At 38.2% G+C, this 23,907-nt stretch overlaps 2 protein-coding genes across 5 annotated transcripts; both read right to left on the reverse strand.

The window, feature by feature from the left end:
• Positions 1-8,954: 8,954 nt before the first annotated feature.
• On the reverse strand, positions 8,955-13,991 carry LOC116256805 (GDSL esterase/lipase At1g71250-like). 4 transcript variants are annotated; one of them, XR_007573595.1, is made up of 5 exons: positions 13,397-13,990; positions 10,334-10,573; positions 9,938-10,190; positions 9,661-9,769; positions 8,955-9,324 (listed from the first exon to the last, which is right to left on the reverse strand). XR_007573595.1 is itself a non-coding variant. In XM_031633294.2 (4 exons), exons 1-4 carry the CDS (start codon positions 13,574-13,576, stop codon positions 9,098-9,100), a joined length of 900 nt encoding a protein of 299 aa, XP_031489154.1. In that variant the 5' UTR covers positions 13,577-13,990; the 3' UTR covers positions 8,955-9,097. The 4 variants fall into 4 exon arrangements, 2 of the variants coding, with proteins under 2 accessions (XP_031489154.1, XP_049934243.1); XR_007573594.1 differs by having other exon boundaries at positions 9,661-10,190; positions 13,397-13,991; XM_031633294.2 differs by lacking the exon at positions 9,661-9,769.
• Positions 13,992-18,991: 5,000 nt separating this feature from the next.
• Positions 18,992-22,266, reverse strand: LOC116256800 (GDSL esterase/lipase At1g29670-like). The gene is made up of 4 exons (XM_031633289.2): positions 21,610-22,266; positions 20,636-20,881; positions 20,185-20,428; positions 18,992-19,407 (listed from the first exon to the last, which is right to left on the reverse strand). Exons 1-4 carry the CDS (start codon positions 21,997-21,999, stop codon positions 19,160-19,162), a joined length of 1,128 nt encoding a protein of 375 aa, XP_031489149.1. The 5' UTR covers positions 22,000-22,266; the 3' UTR covers positions 18,992-19,159.
• Between the last annotated feature and the right edge of the window lie 1,641 nt (positions 22,267-23,907).

Here is a 23,907-nt window from a genome sequence, read left to right on the forward strand (position 1 = left end):
TCCGGCATGAGATCCTTGGATTTAATCCAAAACTCTCCAATGAATCCAGTACACTAGGTTTATATCCAAAGTGGTTTTCAACTTGCATATTTGTCGCTCTTTTTTTTACAAGCACAAAAATACATTTAGGACACCCCTTTACGTCTTTTTTTTTAATCTTTATTTTTCTATGTTTTTAATTCCTGTTGAAGGAATCCATTTTTTGGTTAAATATTTACGGTGGGCAACTGATTTCTTTTTTTCTCTTTAGTTTATTGGGGATGATAATATACAACGACCAGCTATGCTAAGTCCCTTAAAATGTTAATAACATAAATTGATAAAAACGACGACAATGATGTGGTTGGGTGTGAGTATTCAAAAACGAGGTGAATGACCTAGGTCATGCATTTTCTCGGAACCTACTTAGTTGACGGAGATTTATTATCATTTTCAAGCTTTCAGGCATTAAGCCAAGAGAGGCGAGCCAGGAAGGAGGACTCGAGAAAAGAAAAAGTGAGGGCGCAGGGTAAGTGGACAAAGAAAGAATCAAGAAAAGGGAACAATCAGAAGAGCGTTGATCCGGAGCTCGGCCCCATGTCAAACCCCATATTCCCTTACACAAAATGGAGAAAGTATAATAAAATATTAAAAACCAGAAAGGCACAGAAAAGTTTTGTTGGGTAGAGCAATTAAAGAGGAACCCGCGTTGTACTCGAGCTTCTTCCTTTGGCGGACCACTTTGAAGTCGGCAAAAGTTGGCATTTCTTTTTCTTTTTTCTCTCTCTAAATTAACCACCAAGTTTTAGGAGATTCACTGTAAGAAGCTCAAACAATGACATAACAAAACAAAGACTTAATTATTTTGGATCTTCAACTTAGCCATCTTTATATTTTGGCTGTTCTCGTGACAACAATGTTGTTAAAATAGTTTGCCAGCAAGAAGGTCCTAGCGGCTGATTTGAACGAAAATTGAAATTGTTTGTGAATTCAACAACTAAACATTACTAAACATTACGACGTTTCTATCACAGCCGAATTAATGAAAATATAAAAACAATAAAAAAATGTGTCACATATTGATATTGAAATCTGGGTTATGGAAACTAAAAATACAATTATACTGCTCTTAGAGAGTTAGACATGGGTTAGCATTTCATGTCAGGCTGGTGGCCAGATTGACTTAGTGTAGGTTCACTTAGTGTAAGGACACCTTGTGATATTGTTTCATGAATTTTCCCCAAATTGGGGCAGGTTCATGAAATACTAAAATTATTGTTCAATGAATCTAGCAATCTTTAGGATAGATTTATAAAATATTCACAAAGTATTTTTTGCAACCAAATACCCCTTAAACTTAAGATTCCCACCCATATAAATAAAAAAGTTGACTTAGCTCTGATGATATATTGCAAGTCCAGCCCAGTGTAAGAGAGGAGTCGAAGTAAACGCAAGTGGTGAGCCTCAGCTGTCTCCTGGACCTCGTTGAGATAAATTGACGGCTATTTGAACTAACATAAACATCACAGGGTTCACTTAGTTCCACAGTTCCAACTATACTGTAATGGCACCAGTTTTGGTGAAGTTCACCAATTAAACCTTACGTTTTTCTTAAATATTGCACTGTCAAGGTGGTTGATTCATTCCTTGGTTCTATCTAATTAAATATTTGTCGTATAGAATGGTTTCTACATTATATGCTTTCCTAGTTGCTAAGAGTTCGTTTATATTAAGGAATGGCTTCGTCATAACTTTATTGTAAGAATAAGTGAGGCATGTTGTCTTGCACAGGGAAGAATTGAAACTTTCCTTAGTTCTATCTAATTACTGTTTGAAAAAGAGAACTGCTTTTACAATGTATTTTCATAGTTTCTGGTAGTTACAAGTGTAAACTATGGGCATGAAGCAACGGGCAATGGTGGTGAAAGTTACATCCAAGTGGTACTTAAGAAGATAAGTGGACGTGGTTGATGTGTCTGTGATGGATGAGATATATATACAAGTTTGAGAACTAACTTCTTGATTTGCAGCTAATTTCAATGTCAGTGCTGCATGATAAACATTTACGGGTACAGATTAGTTCATCCTCTAAGTGAACTTCTGCCGATCTTACGTATGAGTTATGCAGCTATAAGTCTGCAAACTGCTCTCCAAATTTCTTTCTCATGCGCCTTGTGTCTGAAGAATAGCATAGTTGAAAAATTTCATCACTAATTCAACATTTTCCTTCTTAATGTATAAATTATTGCAGTGCGGTGTGTTGGAAAGTCATTATATTGTCTTACCAAAATAAGGCAAATCAATCTTCTTGTTAAGGAATCTTATCCAAGATTAGCTGTTCCTTGATCTTAGGCAAGTTTGTAGGTTTCAAACATATATCGCTGAAGCCAAAGGAGATTATATGTATCATGAATCGACAACCAATAAAACTTATCGTCTCTCTCTCTCTCTCTCTCTCTCTCTCTCTCTCTCTCTCTCTCTCTCTCTCTCTCTCTCTCTCTCTCTCTCTCTCTCTCTCTCTCTCTCTCTCTCGTTCTCTTCTTCCACAGAATTTAACATAGTATCAAAGCAAGGGTAACTCAGAGGAAGATGGCAGAAAGGGGAGAAACTATTCTAAAGGAACCCAATGTTGCAAACGACATCAGCATAGTAAGCCCGATTTATGTTCATCATTTTAATGGAAGGAGACCCCTTTAGTATGTAATGCATTGAAAGGAGATAACTATATGATGTGCAGAAAGGCCATGACAATGGCTCTTTATGTCAAAAACAAGTTGGGGTTTGTCAACGGATCAGTTACCAAGCCTACAACTCCATCACCCTCAAATTTACATGGGAGAGATGCAACAGCCTAGTTCAGTCTTGAATTTTAAACTCCATCCACAAGGATCTCTTGGCTAGTGTAATTCGTGCTAAAACTGCTGCTCAAGTTTGGAGCAATATTGAGGCTCATTTTTCTCAACCCAATGGCCCATGCATAAATCAGTCTTCTATTGCAGCTCATTACACAATAACGAATGGATTATGGGACAAGTTAGTTCTATATGTTAACCTCCCAAATTGTTTGTGTAGTTCCATGAAAGCTATTGAGTATACTTGCCAACAAGATCAACTTATAAAGTTCTTGATGGACCTTAATGACAGCTATGCTGCCATTAGACTTTCTACTATCACCAAAGTTTATTCTCTTTTTATTCAAGAAGAGAAACAAAGGGATGTTAATATGGTACATGCTGAAGAAAAGGTCTCCATCCTTGCAATGTAGAATCCACCACAAATGCATGAAGGAGATAAAAACAATCAAACTAAGAAAAAAGGAAGACCATGGGTGAAGTGTGTGCATTGTGAAAAGATTGGACACATCAAAGCTAAGTATTATTTCTTTGTTGGTTTCCCTAATAGGTCAGATTCTTCTAATGCATTGACAAAGCCAAAGGCTAATGCTCTAAGAACTGCATTCACTAATCAACCCAATGCACAACTATTCCAAAAATTCCTTGAGTTCATAGAAAACTCTAATCAAGGTACCAATGAACCTAGAGTTAACCTCTCAGCTAACTTCTCTTCGCCCATTTCATGTTTTATCTTTAATCAATCCTAGATCCTTGACACCGGTGCAATGCCCCACATCACTAATCTTATCTCCAACCTTCGTGAGCTCATCTCGACCAGCCACCCTCCAATCAACCTACCAAATGCGTCCAAAGGCAACATCACCCATATAGGTGATGTGGATTTGCGCCCCAACATAACACTAAAAAATGTTCTTTATGTTTCTACCTTTGCATTCAACTTGATATCTATTCCTAAACTCTTTAGTGATTTAACATGTGATGCAAAATTTAATGAGAACTCTTGTGTGGAGCAGGACCATCACTCGACGACTATGATTGCATGGATTGTATGTCCTAGATGAAACCAATCTCAGTGTAGACCTTGCTGCCACCAAATTTGCACCATTGCATCTTCGTCTCGGGTATGCATATGATTCCAAAGTTTTTGTTTTGTCTAATTTGAACCTTATTGACATTTCTAAGTCTGTTAATGCATGTGATATTTGTCTTGTTGCTAAGAACACTAGACTTCTTTTTCTCAATAGAACTATTTCAATATGTGCTCCTTTTGACTTAATTCATTGTGATTTGTGGGGATGTTATCATATGCCTTTATTGGTTGGTGCACAATACTTTTTAACTATAGCTAACAATTTTTTTCGATCTACGTGGATTTATCTTATGAGATATAAATCTGAAGTTTCTGGAGTCATTAAAATTTTTGTCGCACTTATTCAAAACCAATTTAAAACTAGAATTAAAATTATTAGAAGTGACAATGGGAATGAAATTTTTTCACAGGAGATGGAAAACTTTCTTCATGAAAGGGAATTGATCGTCAACATATTTGTGTTGCAACACTGCAACAAAATGGTATTGTCGAACGCAAGCATGGAGACCTCCTAAACATGGCACGAGCATTAATTTTTTACCTAAATTGCTCATAAAATTTTGGGAAGAATGTGTTACCATTGCTACATACGTCATCAATAGATTACCATCAAATGCATTGAATGATAAAACTCCATATGAAGTTTTATACAAACATACACCAAACTACAAACATATACATGTTTTTAGTTTATGTTATGCCTACAATGTTCATAAAAATCACAAGTTTGACTTGAGGGGAAGGCGATGCATATTTCTCATATATCCATATGGTTAATCTGCTTACAAGGTTTATGATCTTGAAAGTGGGTTGTTGTTCACCAAAGATGTCAGATTTTGTGAAAATAATTTTTCAAATAAAAATGAAATGCACGCTGGGGACAATGAACAAATGGTTCTTCCTTCACCATTCAATGATACATCTTAGGTGAGCACGAGTTTCTTTCAATCCCAAGTGAACCTCATGTCAATCCTGACAATGGCAATACTCGGTTTAAACCTCTAAACAATGCCTAATCCAATCTAGATGATGGAACCAACCTTGACCCCATTCCTCAATCAATCGAGCCTACTCATGATGATTTGATCCAACTTCGCAGTATGCAACCTAAGCATTTACCGGCTCATCTTAAGGACTACAAGCGCTTCTCATTCTTGCCTAGTTTCAGTCATTTGTTGAAGAGTGATGGCCCAAGCCCTACAAAAGGTACTCGTTAGCTGATTGTAGAATGTCTTGATGTCATTAACTTCAATCCGAACTATACGTGTTTAAGGTCTACCCTCTTTGAGCAATGTGAACTTTCATACATTGTCCAAGCCATGTAGGACCCTAAATGGCGTGATGCCATGAAGGCTGAAATTGATGCATTAGAAACCAATCATACCTGGATTGTCATGAAGCTTCCCCTCGACAAAGCTCCCATAGGCTGCAAATGGGTGTCAAAAATAAAAAACCAGTCTGATGGTTCTGTCCAACAATAAAAGGCTCGCTTAGTTGCATGGGGGTATACACAAACAAAATGAGTCGATTGCAATGAGACTTTCACTTCTGTCGCCAAGGTTTCTACTATTCGATGTCTTTTTACCATTGAAGCTATTCAAAAGTGGCACCATTTTCAAGTTGATGTCCACAACGCCTTTCCAAATGGTGATCTAGAGGAAGAGGTTTATATGCAGTTACCTCCTGGATTTGGCCGACAATGGGTGCAAGGAATGACATGTCACCTAAATAAGTCTATCTATGGGCTTAAACAGTCATCCTGAAATTGGTTTTCCAAACTTGCTAGTTTTTTAAAAGACATGAGCTATATTCAGTCCAAGGCAAATTACTCATTATTTTCTAAAATAGGCACTAAAGGATGTACATTTATTGTAGTGTATGTGGATGAGATCATCATTGCAGGGGCCGACTTGAATGCAATCAATCCTCTAAAGCACATGATGAATGAAAGGTTCAAGTTGAAAGATTTATGCATACTCATATATATTCTTGGTATAGAATTATCTACTTCAAAAATTGGTATCTTCTCATCTCAAAAGAAATATCTTCTCAAACATACTCCAAACAAGACATGTGAGAGTAAAACTGTGTGACACACCTGTGGTACAACATAAAAAGCTTGACAATGAAAAGGGAGACATCCTCAAAGATCCAAGTCATTATAGAAACGTGATTGGAAACCCAACATATCTGACCATAACGAAGCCAGACATTGTTCACACAGTTCACATCTTGAGCCAATTTATGAGTCAACCACAAGTGCTGCATAGAGAAACTATACCGTTTATTTAAATATATGAAGAGAACCGCTGGATATGTTGTTATGCTATCATCAAGGGGGACGATTCACTTCAAAGAATATTGTGATTCAGATTGGGCCTCATGTCCAATGGTACGAACATCCACAAACAGGTACTGCACCGTGATTGGGAATAGTCCCATCACTTAGAAAACCAAGAAGCAAACAACAGTCTTTAGATCATCTGCAGAGGCTGCTGAGCACATGTCCATGGCTCTCGCCACATGTAAGCTTTTTTGGCTGAAGGCATTAGTCAAGATCTCGGGATTATCCACAAAGAGCACATTACGTTATTATGTGACAACCAAGCTGCAATGCATATTTTAGCCGATTCAGTGTTCAATGAGAGGGCAAAACACATCGAGCTTGATTGCCATGTGGTTGGAGATGAGATTCAAAATGGAAGCATCCAAACTCAATTCGTTCCCACAACCAAGCAAGTTGCGGACATGTTCACCAAGCCCTTAGGACGAGAAGCATTCCACAATTTAAGAAACAAGTTGGCACTTTGCAATCCAGGAGCATCAACTTGAAGGGGAGCGTTGGAATGTCGTTACATTGTCTTATCAAAATAAGGCAAATCAATCTTCTTGTTAAGGAATCTTATCCAAGATTAGCTGTTCCTTGATCTTAGGCAAGTTTGTAGGTTTAAATTGTATATGCTGAAGACAAAGAGATTATATGTATCATGGATTGACAATCAAAAAAACATATCATCTCTCTTTTCTTTCTTTCTCTCTCTCTCTCTCTCTCTCTCTCTCTCTCTTGTTCTATTCTTCCACAAAATTTAACAGTTGTGCATCACAATGTCCCGCTCCATATGTAAATGACTATAAACTGGACTATTAAACGATGGTCATTCACTTTCTCGCTATCTATCACTAGACAAGAGGATTTGGGGCATCTATGTATAGCTGAAACTAGATGTTTGCAGCTTAGATGGACACTCTTTTGATGCTGGATATGTGTTCAATGCACAACTCTAGCAGGGATACTATTAGTATCCATTCGTTTTGGGTGCCACTTACGCTTTCAGTTCTATATAATAAGAAAGTGACGACTCTTAGACCTTTATTTTGGTTGGTCTCGTTGATATTTTTGTCTAATGCATGCGCTTGAAAGAATAAATGTTTCCATTTGTAGTGAGAATAGTATCGTTGATTGAGAATGGACATTAATTATTGAAATTGGTATTGGGGGGTCAGATTTGGAAGTCCATATTGCTTGAGCGTGTTTCCCTCTATGTCACCTGTTTGTCCCTGTTTTATATTGTGATTTGTAAAGTGATGGAGAAGAAAGCTCTTTGTGAGACCTCGATCTGTAACAAACAAATCATTTTATTGAAGTCTGTAAATATATTCTTCAGGTGTGATTAATGAAATCGCGAGGGAATTGCCTTCACTTGCCACTTTGTTTCTCTGTCTTCCCATTTCTGCTTGGCTGCTCTGTTTTCTTTCATTGATAAGTGGATCTACTCTGAGTTGCATGAGGTGAGAACTTTTCACATGTTTTCCTTCATTTTCTCAATAGCATCAAAGGAAAAACTTTGGCCTTGAACCCTATGATTGCAACTGTAAAACTGGTTCATTCGATACATGATCACTGTCTAAAACTTGGACAAGTTATTACGTGCATCGCTTCATTTTTTGATCTCCTGTCTGATGGTGAACAAATTGGACTTTTCTCTCATGGTAATCGTGTTACAATATATGTTGTAATGAGTTCAGTATTTTATGAATGCGAAAGTCATGTCCAAATACCTTGTCATTACGTTAGGGACAAGGTGCTAGGGGGGAAAAAGATATTGACCCCATTCGTCCTGTTCAAACTAGTAAGCTGCTGTTGTACGAAGGTTGTGTTCTCAAAAAACTGGGATTTCATGATGTGTGAGTCCCACGTGAGGGAGAAGTGATAAAATTGATATCGACCGTTACTATTCTTCGAGCCAGGTTACAGAGACCCTCATGACTCAGTTTCTTTTCTCTTTGATCTCTTGCTGTATACAAAGACAACAATTATATCGCCGCATGTTTTTACGAGTCTCGTAAAGTTTTTTCCTTTGTTTTTCTTTTTTTTGTTGCTTGTGGATGTAGGCAACTTCCAGGCAAGTACCACACAAATTTCTTGCTTTCATTTTTTATTCTTTTTTGTCTTGGTTTTTTTTCTCGACAAGAAGCTAAGGCCTTATTGTCATCTGTACCTTAAATCAGACACTGCAGTATGTAATATTGATCATCAAAACATGAGGTTCTTAAATCTGTTCAAAGTTAAACTTGTAAATATTCCTTTTGACAGGTGTGTGGCGCCTCCGGCATGAGATCCTTGGATTTAATCAAAAACTCTCCATTGAATCCAGTTCACTATATTTATATCCAAAGGGGCTTTCAACTTGCATATTTGTCGTCCTTTACAGCACATAAAGTTGACTTATGGGAAGCTCAAACCAGATTGAATTATGTGCGCAGCGGTTTGCATGGAACAAATATGCACCAAAGGGAAGTAAGGGCATTTAAAAAAAAATATGAACATATTAGACCTTTTTATTTTTTAACAATCTTTTTTTATCCTTTTCAAAAGTTTCTTTTTATTATTTTAATAAAGATAATTTTATCATTGTTTCTTTACCTGTGCACCAATTTTTGCTTCGGCTCGAAAGCTCATCCATTTTATCATTTACCTCAGGAAAACTAAAGCCTATAGTGGTTGTGGTGAAAACAGGCGCCGTCATCCATGTCCGCAAATATAAATATTATTGATCAGATCCAGTCTAAATGCAAGTACAACCAAACAACTCATTTATTACATTAAGGGTCAACTCTCTCATTACCTTTTCCTTCTTCACCTAGCTCAAGCTGGCTCCAAACAGTTTGGATCTCAAGTCAGTCCAGCAAGGTGTGCAACATTGAAAGGATATACTTCCGTCGGCAGCGTCGAGTTGTACGCCTTCTTCACTAAAAGCTTGTATAGAGCCTCTGTGAAGTGCGCCCCATCGTAATACATGTATGTCTTCCTATCCATGCAAGGCGTGCTGTATTGTTCGCATGCTCCACCTCGCATTCCAGGGGACATGGTGCAACAACTCTGGTTCACCACCTTGAATCCTGATACATTATCACCCAGTAGAACCAACATTTCAGTACCCACATGCCAGTGTCAAATATTTCATTAACGATGGGAACCCAGAAATTTCATATTGATCAATAACACAGTAGGGTAAAAGTTTTCTGATCGTCAATGGGTTTTATCAAGAATCGATGTCCTGCTTCCCTGTGATTTTAATAAATCTAGCATAGCAAAGTAAAGATTCATCATCTCCTTCGGAAAACTTGGTGAATTTCCATCAAGATCGTAACTTTCATTTAACTTAAATATGAAAGTAATAATGATTCCTACTGTTGAATGGGGACCCTCACATCCATGGTGACAGCACCACTCACCTCACTAGTGACTAGCACAAAATCGACCAACAAGCCCAGCACCCGCACCAAGTGGATCTTTTGCTAATTAACGTTTCTAGACAGATCTACCGGCTTTTTCTGTGGAAATCTGGCAAGTGACAATCAGAATCACCAACAGTTTTCTAAAGCACAAATATCCCCTGACCCACATGATTTCTTCCTTAGCGTGTCAATTGTCAATGCATTTGACACATGGTGCTAGTGGTGGAGATGACGATGATGATAATGATGAAATTCACAGTAAAATGTGCCATACCATAAGATTGTGGATTGTCAAATACGTTTCTCACAATTCCATAGGTATTGACGAAGACGAAATTGGAACCAGGTAGACTTTTATTCATCTTGTCTATGGAAGATCTCAGGAGAGAGTTAAACGTTTTTGAAGCGTTGTTTATATCCTCCTTGCATTTTTCTGTGGGCTGTAACGTCGCCTTATGTTGAGGGTTGCAACCATTTGCTTGAACTCCGAAAAGTACGAACTTTCGAGCTCCCAAATTGTACACGATCTGCAAAAACATGCGGAATTATACACCAGACTAAGAAACTTAAAGCACCGGCGTTCCAGAAAAGTTGGCGTCGGCAATTTCCTGAAAAATTGGGATCGTTACTGCTGTCTAGAGATCAGAAAAAGAGAGTGAAAGTTGTGAACCTTGAGTTGGTGAGTGAAATTCGCCAAGAGACTCTCAAGGAATTCGTCGGAAGCGCACTTTTCCTTTGGAGCAGGTCCGCTACACTCTTGTTCGATGTCGTTGCCTCCAGAGTTGAAGACGAATATGCTTTTTGCCAGATAGATAGAGAGCTTCTGTGTGTTGTTAAACTGAGTCCTCAACGCACAGATCGTTTTATTTTGGAAGTACTTGATTTGCTGGTTCAGTGAGATAAACAAGGACTGCAACAAGTTTGCACATCAACAAAAAGTTAGTACTTTAGATATCCGATTGCTTTGACTTTCGATTATCTCCACCTTAATCGACAACAAAGCAAAATGTGATCAAGCAATTCAACGCCAGCATGGTTTACTCTGCACTAGAAAAATTTTGCAATCTAAGAAACTGATTGTGAATATGGAAAACGGAAGTTAGAAGGCCGTGTTCTTCAAAATTCATCTTGTTAGCCAACAATAACTCACGTGCAAGGAGTTGACACTTGATTGGGAGTCTACCCAGTTGAAAATCGTCGACAGTTCACCGCCTAAGGAAAACGAGTGAACTTAGCTTTAAGACTATGTGTGTTCCAATGTGATGGTTACAAGTTCACTGCTTAAGGAGTCTACTTCAACTAAGCAATCCTCAGGTACATGTTATCTCATTCACAATTATCTGCCTATTCACAAATTCTCTAAATCTCATTATGCCTTTTTAACCTCCATCATGAGTGATGTTGAACCTAGCTCGTATACGGACGCCGTTAAGTAATTGGCGAAGTGCTATGGCTGATGAGATTCAGACTCTTGAACAAAACAGTACATAGTCTATTACTAATTTGCCTCCAAACAAACGTTCAATTGGATGTCGTTGGGTCTATAAGATAAAACAACGGTCAGATGGAAGCATTGAACGCTACAAAGCCAGACTTGTCGCCAAAGGGTACACTCAACTAAAAGGACTTGATTACCATGAGACATTTGCTCCAGTTGCAAAATTAACAACCATGCGCATGTTCATTGCTCTTGTCTCTATTTAAGGATGGTATATATATCAAATGGATGTGAGTAATGCATTTATACATGGAGAATTACATGAGGAAATATACATGACCATTCCCCCAACCCAATTGCATGAGGGGGAGTATACTAGTAATAAAGTGTGTCGCCTTCATAAGTCTTTGTATGAACTCAAGCAAGCGCCACGTACCTGGTTTCACAAGCTGTTATCAGCACTCAAAGGCGTTGGTTTCATTCAATCATCAACTGACAACACTCTCTTTACTCGGAAACATGAAAAACAATTTATTTTTATTCTTGTCTATGTTGATGATTTTATTATCGCAGGAAATGATAAACCAGGAATTGCTTTAGTTAAGCAATATTTACATTCAAAATTTCTTATTAAGGACTTGGGAAAACTTAAGTATTTTCTTGGGATAAAAGTTTCAAGAGCACCATCGAAAATTTTTCTAAGTCAAAGAAACTATATTGTAGATATTTTGAATGATGCAGGTTTGATGGGAGCCAAGCCTATAGACTTTCCAATGGAGCAAAAATTGCGATTAACTCCCAATGACGGTATTCCATTGAAAGATCCAGCTAAATACATGAGGTTAGTTGGACGTTTGATCTATTTAACTATTACTCGTCCAGACATAATGTATTCAGTCCAAGTTCTCAGTCAGTTCATGCAATCGCCAAGAACTACACACTATAAAGCGGCACTTAGAGTTTTAAAGTATTTGAAGGCTTCACAGCAAAAGGAATACTTTTATCCTCATCAAGTGCAAAACAAGTGAAGACCTATTGTGACTCAGATTAGGCTAGCTGTCCTACCACTCATAAATCAGTTAGTGGATATATTGTGTTCTTGGGGAATAGTCATATCTCTTGGAAATCAAAGAAACAGTCTACTATTGCCAGATCGTCTGCTGAAGCCGAATACCGGGCAATGGCTTTGACAACTTGTAAAGTTGTTTGATTAAAAGCTTTATTGAATGACTTGGGATGGAGTCATGATAAACCAGTCAATTTACATTGCGACAATCAAGTTGCTCTGCATATTTCAGCAAATCCAGTTTTTCATGAAAGAACAAAACACGTAAAGCTAGATTGTCACTTTGTAAGAGAAAAAATTCAGCAAGGAATAATTCAGACTCACCATGTATCATCATGTTTGCAACTAGCGGATATTTTCACCAAACCATTAGGGAGAGATAGTTTTCAAACTTTAAGAATCAAGTTGGGTGTTTCAGATTTGCACACACCAACTTGAGGGGGAGTATTGGAGAGGAAAATCAATTTGCTGATTTTCAGGAATCAAGAAAAATCTTTCCTATACGTCAAAGAGGAAAATCAGAAAGTAAAATTTCAGGAAAGAAATTACAATCTTTCCTTCTATCACAAGATTGTGACCATTCAATCCCAAAATTTGTGGCATTTGTATATACTTGTAAAGTTGTATGAATACCTCATATATATATGAAATGAATTATCTCGGTTGGCTCACTCATCTTCTTCTTTTCTCTCGTTTCATCACGTTCTTCTTCACAGTTGACACTTGATTGGGAGTCTACCCAGTTGAAAATCGTCGACAGTTTCCACATAAAAAGTCGGCCTCCATTGGCATGCATGGTAAAAAGGGAAGAAGAAGAAAATGTAATGCCACTTAACCAAGTAACCGTGCCTTTACCAAAGCCTGAAATATCGGTATGAATTTTTATCCTGAGGCCGATTCCGCAATTCTTTTATTTGGTGATAAAATAATTAGTTTTTCACGTTGTAAATTAAAAAACGTACATATCAGAAAATTAATCAGACAAGCCCGATTACAAATGCTCTTTTTTTGTAAAAAAACCTAGTGATGCCATCATATGTAGAAAATAACTTCCCAAATTCCAGTGAAGATAAAAAGAAAAAGGGAAAAAGAAGTGGCATGTGGGAGTCTCATCGACGATTGAACTGTGCCATGATTTATGGTGACCACAACGAAGTCAGTTGATCAGTGAAATCAGAAACAGCTTAAAGAGAGAACGGGACAACCCCTGCTCGAAAAGGTTTACTTACACCTTGATAATCAAGAATGCCTGAGCCACCGGAAGCGTAGTTAACTCCAAAGAGTATCATCCCGCCTGTGGTCTTGGGGTCCTTGAAAGCAGGAAGGAAACGAGGAAACCTCAAGTGCTGGCTCGGGGTTCCTCCCGTTGGTGAACCTTCCGGTAGGACCAGTGGGGAAGTCATATCCATACGGCAGGGTATCGGTGGTGCAGTTGGGATCCACAAAGACGTTGTTTCCACCGTCAACAATGGAGTCTCCAAACACAAACATGGCCGGCACGTTCCGCTTTTCTAGGGTAACAGCTCCAGAGTACGAAGGATGGAGGAGGGCAACGAGGCAGAGGAAGAAGAAGAAGAAGGAGAGGATTGTTCTCGCCATCTCCGCTGACAAGAAGCCTCTGTTTCCACGAAGCGAATATGATGTGCATGTGGGTGGAGGAAGGCCACTTACCTTTCTACAGAAATGAGAGACTGTACGATCTCCTCACTGCAGCAGGTACCTCTTTGGTGAAGGAAAAGATCCATCCAGTAAATCTCCCTTTACTGTGAGGAACTCAATGTTGCGAGCCAAGTGTCTTACCAAGTCCGGCGATTCCTCGCTGTTGGCATCTCGAAAATTTTCCTACCACGTTAGTGTGGACATGAGGTCTTTCTACTTGACGGGCTTCGAGTCAGATCTACTGGTCGATTAGGTGGGCTAGCCAAGGCTACTTTGCTTCTACTTATTCCCTCATTTGTATTTCAGTGACGAGCATATGATCATAATACGAGTTAAGGACAGAACAAAGCGATGTCATGATGCCGCTAAATGTATTATATATTAATGAAACAACACCAAACCGATACTTTTATAATATATATATAAACGCTTTTAACAATTTAGGATAGAACCTTAGTAATTCTGATTTGATTGAACTTTTCGTTCGATAAACTAAGTCAAATATCCTTTATGTCACATCAATTCTATGAATTAGCTCTATGACCCCCCAAGATCTTTCTTCTCCACCAAATATTTTCACATCTGCAACAGGCGGAAATAGCTGCGCCTGGTACTGGAGAAGGGTCGGTGGTCTTTCAAAATTTCAAATATATATTATTTTTTATTTTTAAAAAAAATTGTACAATTACATAGCACAAGATTCATCCCCCTAGAGAGGACGACGATACTCAAAAGGTATGTACACAGTTCACGTCGTTATTGTCTGTCACCGTACCAAAAATCGAATGCGTAGTCGGCTAGACCTCAAATTTTATATTTTATTGAGTCGTCCACGTCTTGCCAAGGTTGCGTTGGACGGATGCAAAGGTTTTACCTTTTCCTCTTTTACCTATCTTTGGCTGTATCGGGTTCGATTTCTACCTCTTTGAATCCTCCCCCCACCCCCCCCCCCCCCCCCCCCCCCCTCTGCTAGATTATTAGCTCAAATAAAAAATCCGGCCAAGCCCAAATGGTTGTTTACTTCTTTAGTAAAAATTCATATGTTTTGATATTTTTATGGCCCATTCGAACATTGGTATTGTTTTGTGAATCAGCTTAAAAAAATTGAGGTAAATCTATAAAATATTTTTTAAGGTATTTTATAAACTTAGCTTAATCTTTGAATCATATTTATGGAATAGTTATATACTTTTTTGTTTGTCAAACGGTAATACCTTCTTAAAAATGAGGCAAACACATGAAACACTATTTCATGAATCTGTTTTTTTTAAACTATAACAATGTATTATTGTTGTTGTCAAACGGATTTTAAAGGTCCTTTTAACAATCGTAGCAGGCTGATATTGTTCCATTATCTACCTCAATGAAGTGGTAAATTCATGAAACAATAATATCCTGATACAATTGTTAAAATACAATTGTTAAACACTCCTTTGTATAATAAAACAAATTGTGTGGCTGTCGCTATTCAATAGAATCTTTGAGTTTGAAACATAATATCTTTGTGGTCATTTCGTTTTCTGGTTAGACGATGACGAGGAGCTTTGGAACACCGGATCCAGAACCACGAATTTTGTGTGTATTGTCACATTAATGTGAAGAAAGATACATAATTGTTTTTACTTGAACAAAGGAACATGGGAGAGGGGACCCTTGTAGGTGCTGTAATTCTCTGCATTAAAAAAAAAAATCATTTTCTTTCATATATAAATTTTGGAAAATGATATTAGATTCATGTTAAAATTTTGAAACAATAATTTAACCTCATCATAAAAATTCCCAACTCGGCCTATGCCAACATTTTGTTCCACTGAAGTATGAAGTTTTTACTGTGGTTGCTGAAGTACCAAGTTTTTTTTTTTTGTGGTCCGTGTGAGCAATTGCCCACACATGGCCTACACCCACCTCTACGCTTGGTGTAAAGAGTCGACTACCTCTTGACTGTAGAGCCCTATAGATGAGACTCAGCCTAGCGACTCAATGCTACCATTGTAATGTAGCTTATAAAGACAAACTACATATGCTTTTTCGGGTATCAGGTATTGGGCTCGGGCCGAGCCTAGACTCGGTATTGGGTATCAGCCCCAACACCGGGCTCGGGTTTCGGACATCGGGTCGACCCAAACCCAACTCTTATAGGGCCGGGTTGGGCGGGGCCGATGCCTAGGTCTAGCTGGTGCTAGGGCAGACTTAAAAATTAATTGGTATTAGTAATAAATCTTACCTTTTAAAAAGAACACCCGCATGTAAACGAGAAAAATTACCTTAACATCTACCTAGGTTTATGTGAAATTGTGGAGACAGCTAAAGTTTGAAAGTGGAATTCAAATTCAATGTGCTCATCGCCTATGGTGTAATAGACTGGAAGCTATGTTAGAGGTCTGAAATCTGTTGGATTTCCTCCTAGCCAGATCTGGCAGGACAATATTTTTTTATTTCAGTTGGTAGGCTAATAATTAAGTTGAAATAAAAAATCCAGCCAAGCCCAAATATTTGTTTACTTCTTTAGTAAACACTTGATATGTTTTCGCATGCATTGTTTTATGAATCAGCTCCAAAAAAAATTGATTAGATCTATAAAATATCTTTTAAGGTATTTTGTAAACCTAGATTAATCTTTGGATCATTTTTGTGGAATAGTTATATACTATTTCGTTTGCCAAACCGTAATATTTCATGAACCTACCCTAAAAATGAGGCAAACACATGGAACACTATTTCACGAATCTGTTTTGTTTTCTTGGGGTCAAATTGATAAGACAGTAACAATGTATTATTGTTGTCAAACGGCTCTTAGAGATCCTTTAACAATCGTAGCATGTTGATATTGTTTCATAATCTACCTCACCTCAATGTAGTGGTAAATTCATGAAACAATAACAACATGATACAATTGTTAAACACTCCTTTGTATACTATTCAATGGAATCTTCGAGTTTGAAACAGAATAACTTTGTGGTCATTTCATTTTCTGGTTGGACGATGACGAGGAGCTTTGGAACACGCAGATCCAGCAGCATGAATTTTTTGTGTATGCAGCATGAATTTTTTGTGTATTTAATGTGAAGAAAGATACATAATTGTTTTTACTTGAACAAAGGAACATGGAAGAGGGTACCCATGTACGTGCTGTAATTCCCTACAATCAAAAGAAAAAAAAAAGTCATTCTTTTTATATAAAAATTTGAACAATGAAAAATTTTGAAATTATAATTTAACCCCATCATAAAAAATTCCTTATTTTGCATATGCTTACATTTTGTTCTGCTGAAGTATATAGTTTTTTTTTGTGGTCCGTGTGAGCAATTGCCCACACGGCCTACACCCGCATCTACTTTTGGTGTAAAAAGCCGATTACCTCTTACTGAAAAATGCCAGGTTCGTGATGTTTGAGCCTTTAAGGTTGGAAATGCGTCGGTTGCAACCGTGGGATTCGATATAGGGACGCTCTTAAAGGCCTATCACATCCCAATTATTACAAGCACGTGATATGTCTACCAATGGCTAAACGCAAAAGAGGCGAGCCAGGGAAGAGGATTCGAGAAAAGAGTAAGTGAGGGCGCAGGGTAAGTGGACAAAGAAACATCAAGAAAAGGAAACGGGAACAATAAGAAGAGCACTTGACCCGGAGCTCGGCCCCATGTCAAACCCCATATTCCCTTACACAAAAAGGAGAAAAGTATAATAAAATATTAAAAACCAGAAAGCATTAAAGAGGAACCCACGTTGTACTCGTGCTTTCTTCCTTTGGCGGACCACTTTGAAGTCAGCAAAGTTGGCATTTCTTTACATGATTCGTTGTAAGGAAGCTCAAACAATAAAGTAACAAAAAAAGGACTTAATTATTCTGGGTCTTCAACTTAGCCATCTTTATATTTTGGGTGTTCACCTGACATCAATGTTGTCAAAATAGCTTTTGCCTGCAAGAAAGTACTAGCGGCTGATTTGAACGAAAGTTGAAATTGTTTGCGATTTCAATAACTAAACATTATGATGTTTCTATCACAAGCCGAATTACTGGGAATATACAGACAATAAAAAAATGATGTCTCCTAAACTTTGTAGAGATAAATTGATGGCTACCTTTTTGAACTAACATAAACATCATATGGTTCACTTCGTTCCACAGTTCCAATAATGGCACTAGTTTTGGTGACGTTCGCCATTTAAACCGTACAATTTTTTAAAATATTACTTGTGCGTAATTATGGAATGACAACTGGCTAACAAAAACTTTGGTAGTCATCTCGAGCATAACTAGTATCATGATACCGATGCATTGCAGGTTACCAAAGCCTCAATTAGGCTTAGGTATCGGGCTGGCCTAACCTGGCCTGATAAAAGTCGGGCCCGGGCCGGCATAACACTCGAAAATAGAGTTCCCTGATACCCTCAGGCCCAACACGACCCGATTAAAATAAAAAAAATAAATATAACAAATATTTTTAATAATAAAATATATATCATTATTAAATAAAAAAATATAAAAAATAAATCGAGCTGACTCAAACCGGCCCAATACCATATAGAAAAGGCCCGAACTGATTTTTTTGGGCCTGGCCCAAGATAGGCAGAGTACTAGAGAAGGCTTAGGCTTTAGATCCTAGAGGGAGGGTAGATGCTCAGGAAAGGGGCCCTGATTGATCTCTAACAATGATGAGATGAGTTCAGACCTTAAAATTGATCTCTAATAATCTCGAGATGAGTTCAGACCTTAAAATTATCCAAGTTGACCAAAACATACTTGGGTCGGTTCAGCACGTGTTGCCCCTAATTCAATTTGTTGTTTCTACATCAACCTTTTATTATGGCTCATCCTCAATGTAGTTTTGTTAGTGGAAGTTTGGATCCACTGGTTGGATAATCAACTGAATTTAAATTGGATGAAAAGCATGAAACCAAAATTGGATGTGAAAAGATGCAGACCAACACAGATTGTTTCAAGATCTAATAGCTAGATCAATCTTTGTCCTACAATCTTGAAATAGGAAAGCAGCCGATAGTTGACATGACCCATATATTAGTAATCAAAAAATTAATGTAGGAGCACAAACAGGGATGGATTTGCAGCAAATGATTCATTGGGTCTACCATAAGTGGGCATGAGAGTTTTCCGAGAGGGTCCTTTTCATCATTAGCACAATGCAAAATTCTGGCGAAGCATATTCAAGAGAAGATAAAAAGCGCTACTTCTTCCATTATCAGGCATATTACTAAGAAGATACAAAAGGAGATGCAGTTAAAGGCACAGCAGTACATAAGAAGCCCACAAATATACCAGTCTTATTATATAAACTAGAAGGACCGCGAAAAACACTGAAGCTCGTCTGGTATTAAGACCACGAAGCCTTCAAAATAGCTGGGCCTGGACCAAGCCCAGCAAGATGTGCAACATTGAAAGGATATACTTCCTCTGGGAGCTCTGACAGATATACTTTCCTCGCCAAATGCTTGTACAGAGCTTCGGTAAAGTGTGCTCCATCAAAATACATGTACTCGTTCCTATTCTTGCATGGTGAGCTTCCCCTCAAGCAACCGAACCCCGAGGTGATGCAGCAAGTCCTGTTCACTTCTTTGAATCCTGAGTACACAACACCCGTTATCAAGATTTAAGTTCAGTAGCTTCTTACGAAGTTGATCTCGGAAGCTACAACAATGGAATTATGGACCCAAAATCATGGATGGCTCTAATTAGTTTGCAGTCCCTGCAAAATCTTGGTCCCAAGTGCAGATTAGAATTGGATCTGCCAACAGTCAGAGAACCATAAATGGCCTGACAAGTTCAATATTTAAATTGTGTAAATGTGTTGGCAGATATGTTCCGACAACACATACCAATGCATATTATAAATGAAAGGTGATCATCGGGGACTTAGTGGCGAGCCCGTTAAGTGGTCTAGTTTTTGCAGTGTTCCTCACCATCAAGCATTGGCGAGTATGGACGACATTGGATGAATCGACTCGACTGCCTGCACAACTTAACAGTTCCTAGTTTTCTAGCTATGAGCCGCCATAACCATCCGGTTTATGGCAGCAGCCTACGTCAATTATGGTGGCGACTGCACAGAAGATAGTAACTGTGGTAATGTTAATGCAGATTCTTTATGGAAATTGGTAGCTGAAAAAAATCTTCTGCATGCGAAAGAGGGCAAATGGCAAACTGTGAATTTGGTTTATGCAATGCCACCTCTAGAAGCTGGTATTAGCTACCAAATATTTCCTTCCTTCCTAAATGCATAGACTTTATCCCTGCTACAAGTTTTCAGATCGCCACCAACAAGAACAGTTTAACCACAACTTACAAACTGCATAGGCCCACATTATGCCTACCAATTTCCAAAAAGAAGATAAAACATACCGTTTGATGCTGGATTATCAAAGACATCTCTGATGATTCTGTAGGTGTCGATATACACAAAATTCGATCCCGGCATGTCGTGCTTCAGCTTGTCTATGGAAGATCTCAATCGGGAGTTATATGCCACAGCAACCCTGTTCATATCCTCTCTGCATCTTCCTGTAGCTTGTCGAGATAAAGGGTTGCACCCAATTGCTTGGACACCAAACAAGACAAACTTTCGACCTCCCAAATCATATACTTTCTGCAAAAGCATCGAAAACACCAATATGAGAACTTGCTGCACATTAATCTGCTTCGCTGGTAAAAGACTTGCAGTTTAACAGTATGTTCAGAGAACATGGTTCCCCCAAATATTGAAGGTAAGGTACAGTATGCAAAAATTTTTCCAAATGTCGTGCATAGATAAGATGATGGTGGTGAAAGATAAAGCAATTTATGATTTATGAACCTTGACTTGAAGAGTAAAATTTGCCAAAAGAGAATCCAGGAATTCGTCTGGAGCGCATTGTTTCTGTTTCTGGCCAATGGTTTGTCGACACATGAATCCACAGTCGTTGCCTCCAGCATGCATCACAAATAAGCTCTTTGACAGATAAAAAGATAATTGGTCTCTCTTGCTAAGTTGTGTCCTCAGATCTGGCAGCGTTATAGTTTCAAAATGCTTGAATTGCTGGTTCATTGGTATGCATTTTGCCTGAAAAGAAGTTTGATGTGAGCCCAAAATAAATATACCAGATGCGTAATTCCCTTGACTGTATGCGTTACACTAAATCAAAATCTTTGCCTTACATAATGTAACTATGCTTGCTGATTTCATGAGACTCACTTTTATGACAAAACTAGACCTAAGGCCATGAGTGTTTCCGATTAGATCTCATCTGGACATTCCAGAATCTGACGTTCAAATGAGTTGAAATTTGAAAACTAATATCACGTGGGTCCCTTGAAATTTTCTTTACAAAAACCAGCTTGGCGAACTCATTTTGAGCTTTAAAGCAGTCAAAAACTTGATTTGGTATCTAGTACAGAGTCTCTGCCGAATTCCAGGAATTGGCATCCAAAGAGAGCCTTCAATATGAACGGCTACCCCTTTTTTAGGAGCCACATTCCAAATGACCAAATGTTTCAGCAAATTATAGAGCATCCAGCTTTCCTTCGCTTCCTTCCCCCAGGCAATTCCAGACAGAATCCAAAAAGGAAATCGTTCTAATGAGTTGGGAGAAACGGTAACAGAAATTTATTAAACACACAGGAAAGCAAAGGACTCGGTCACTTCTTTTCAGTAAAAACGTCATCATTTTAGAAGAAATAAGATAGAATCGGTATATCAGAAAACAAAAACTAGTTTGTGCATTTTTACTCTAAATAGTTGAAATCGTTGAAGAAAAAGAAATAATGGACTGCAGTAAAGCAACTACTCACAGACTTTCCGCCGGTGGAATCAAGAACCCCGGAACCACCGGAGGCATAGTTAACCCCATAGAGAATCCTCTTCCCTTTGGCCTTGGGATCCTTTGCAGCAGGAAGGAAACGAGGGAGTCCCAGAAGTTGGCCCAAGATATCGGTGGGGTTTCTTCCATTGGTGAACCTTCCAGTAGGACCAGTGGGGAAGTCTACTCCATACGGCAGATAAATGGTGGTTATGTTGGGATCTACGTAGACGTTGTTCCCGTTGTCAACAATGGAGTCCCCAAATACAAACATGGCCGGGACTCGCTGCTTCCTTCGGAATGCTGCCGAGTCAGAGGAAGTGCAGAGGGAGAGAAAGCAGAAAAGGAAGAACAAGGAGAGGCAGGGACTCGTCCTCGCCATCACTTCAGCGAAGGGAAGACTCTCCACGAATCGCCAGCGGAAGTGGAAGAAACCACTACCGTGTTTCAGGCCTTCGTTTGTTTATTAATGGTATGGCTCAAGGAGCTCCGGCCATCGACCTTTTCTTAAAGTCGGTGTGTCGTTCTGAATCATCTAAGCAGATGAACGGTGATCCAGCCATGGTGGATTTGCCAGAACCGCATCATCCGCGGAGCCCAGGTTCGTCCTTCCCCGAGGTCATTGCTCCAGAACAATCAGGACAAGCAAAAATCTTTCAAATCTCTGGCTTCATAATGGCGGGCTCCACTACGCAGCAGCAATAAATCTTAAAGCATCTGGCATGACGAAGGTCGGCGCCACAACGAAAATAATTGAAAGCATCCGATAGACGCGCATTCGTTTACTTCACTTCGCTATTCGTTTACTTCACTTCGCTTTTCCTTTCACTAGTGGAGGCGGAGAATAAGTTGCGTGCGCCGCACGGTGCACGCAACACATACGTAAAAAAAAAAGAAAAAGTTGAGATGTTTTTGAAAACAGCAGATTGTTTTGTTTAGTCTTTTACCATTTTTTTTTTTATATTTGTTGGTTCTTACAATTTTATTTTTAAATTAATAGTACGACGTATGTAGCTTACAACCCAAAAGGAGCCAACTTTATGTTGGACTTGGACTTGGACTTGAATTTGAGCTTAAAAAAACAAAACCCCTTCGATTCGTTATTGGGCTACCTCGGATAAGCTCGACAAGCTAGAATCGAGCTTATAATGATTTTTTAATTTTTTTATTAATTTATATATATTTATAATATTTTATTATAATTAATTATTTTATATTAAAAATATTTTTTTAATGTAATCGGGATAAGCCCGGCTCGGGTTTGAGTTTGAGTTTTACGAATGGGGCCCGAATGCCCAGGCTTAAAAACAAGGGTAGCGTCGTGTATGTGTGATTCTTTGTTAATAATGATATGTACTATGTTACAGGCTATTCTGGCTAGAAATTGTCCAGTTTTCAACCATTTTGAGTAGCAAAGGTGTGGTGATCACTTATGTAGCTCCATCTTGTTAGTTTTTCAATTAATTGATGTACAATAATTCATGGCAATAAAGGGACGAGGAAGGGCTTCTCCTTGTCAACAATAATTGAATGAATTTGCCACTCTATTATTCATTGCACTCATCTATTCATTTTTAGTGGAAAACTTTTCGAATTTTTATTAGAGACATACTCTAGATTCAATTTCAAATATGAGCTTCATCCATAATAACTATTTTATTAAATTCTTTAATAATGAAGAATATATAATCTTACTAAAATCTTTTTTGGAGATCACTTTTTCAAATTTGTTTCTCATGTTTCTGGGCTAGGTTTTACTGATAATTCACAGATAAGGACCAACAATTACCATTGCCTTCTAATCTTAGTTAAAGTTTTAGTTAGGATGAAAAAAGTGATAATAATGTCCTTTTTTATGATAAACATTCTTTTCAAACTAAGTGTAACGGTAGAAAGTAAAAGCTTTTGTGTGCTCTAACATGACGTTATTCAATTAGTAGTTTTTCCTGTGCATGCACACTCATGTATAATGATTAAAATACTTTCCATAAAGTAAAAAAGAAGATTTTCAGAACGACAAAAAGGATATTATGGAAATGTTAAAAATCTAAAATGCACACACCTTTATAAAAAAATTCTAAACTACCTCAACAGCCTTTTTTTTTTTTTTTCCTCTGTGCATATTTGTTGTGACAAATACGTTAAAGTGTTCATCTTGGGATCCTATGAAGCTTGGATAGAAAGGATAAGTCTGCATCACCACTGTTTCACATGCGAAGGTTATTAACAGAAGGCAGTAGATAGGATGATACTTTGTCCCATTGTTTTCATAATTGTGGTCGAGATGCTG

This window comes from Nymphaea colorata, chromosome 6, assembly GCF_008831285.2.
Source record: "Nymphaea colorata isolate Beijing-Zhang1983 chromosome 6, ASM883128v2, whole genome shotgun sequence".
In the NCBI taxonomy this organism is placed as follows: domain Eukaryota; kingdom Viridiplantae; phylum Streptophyta; class Magnoliopsida; order Nymphaeales; family Nymphaeaceae; genus Nymphaea; species Nymphaea colorata.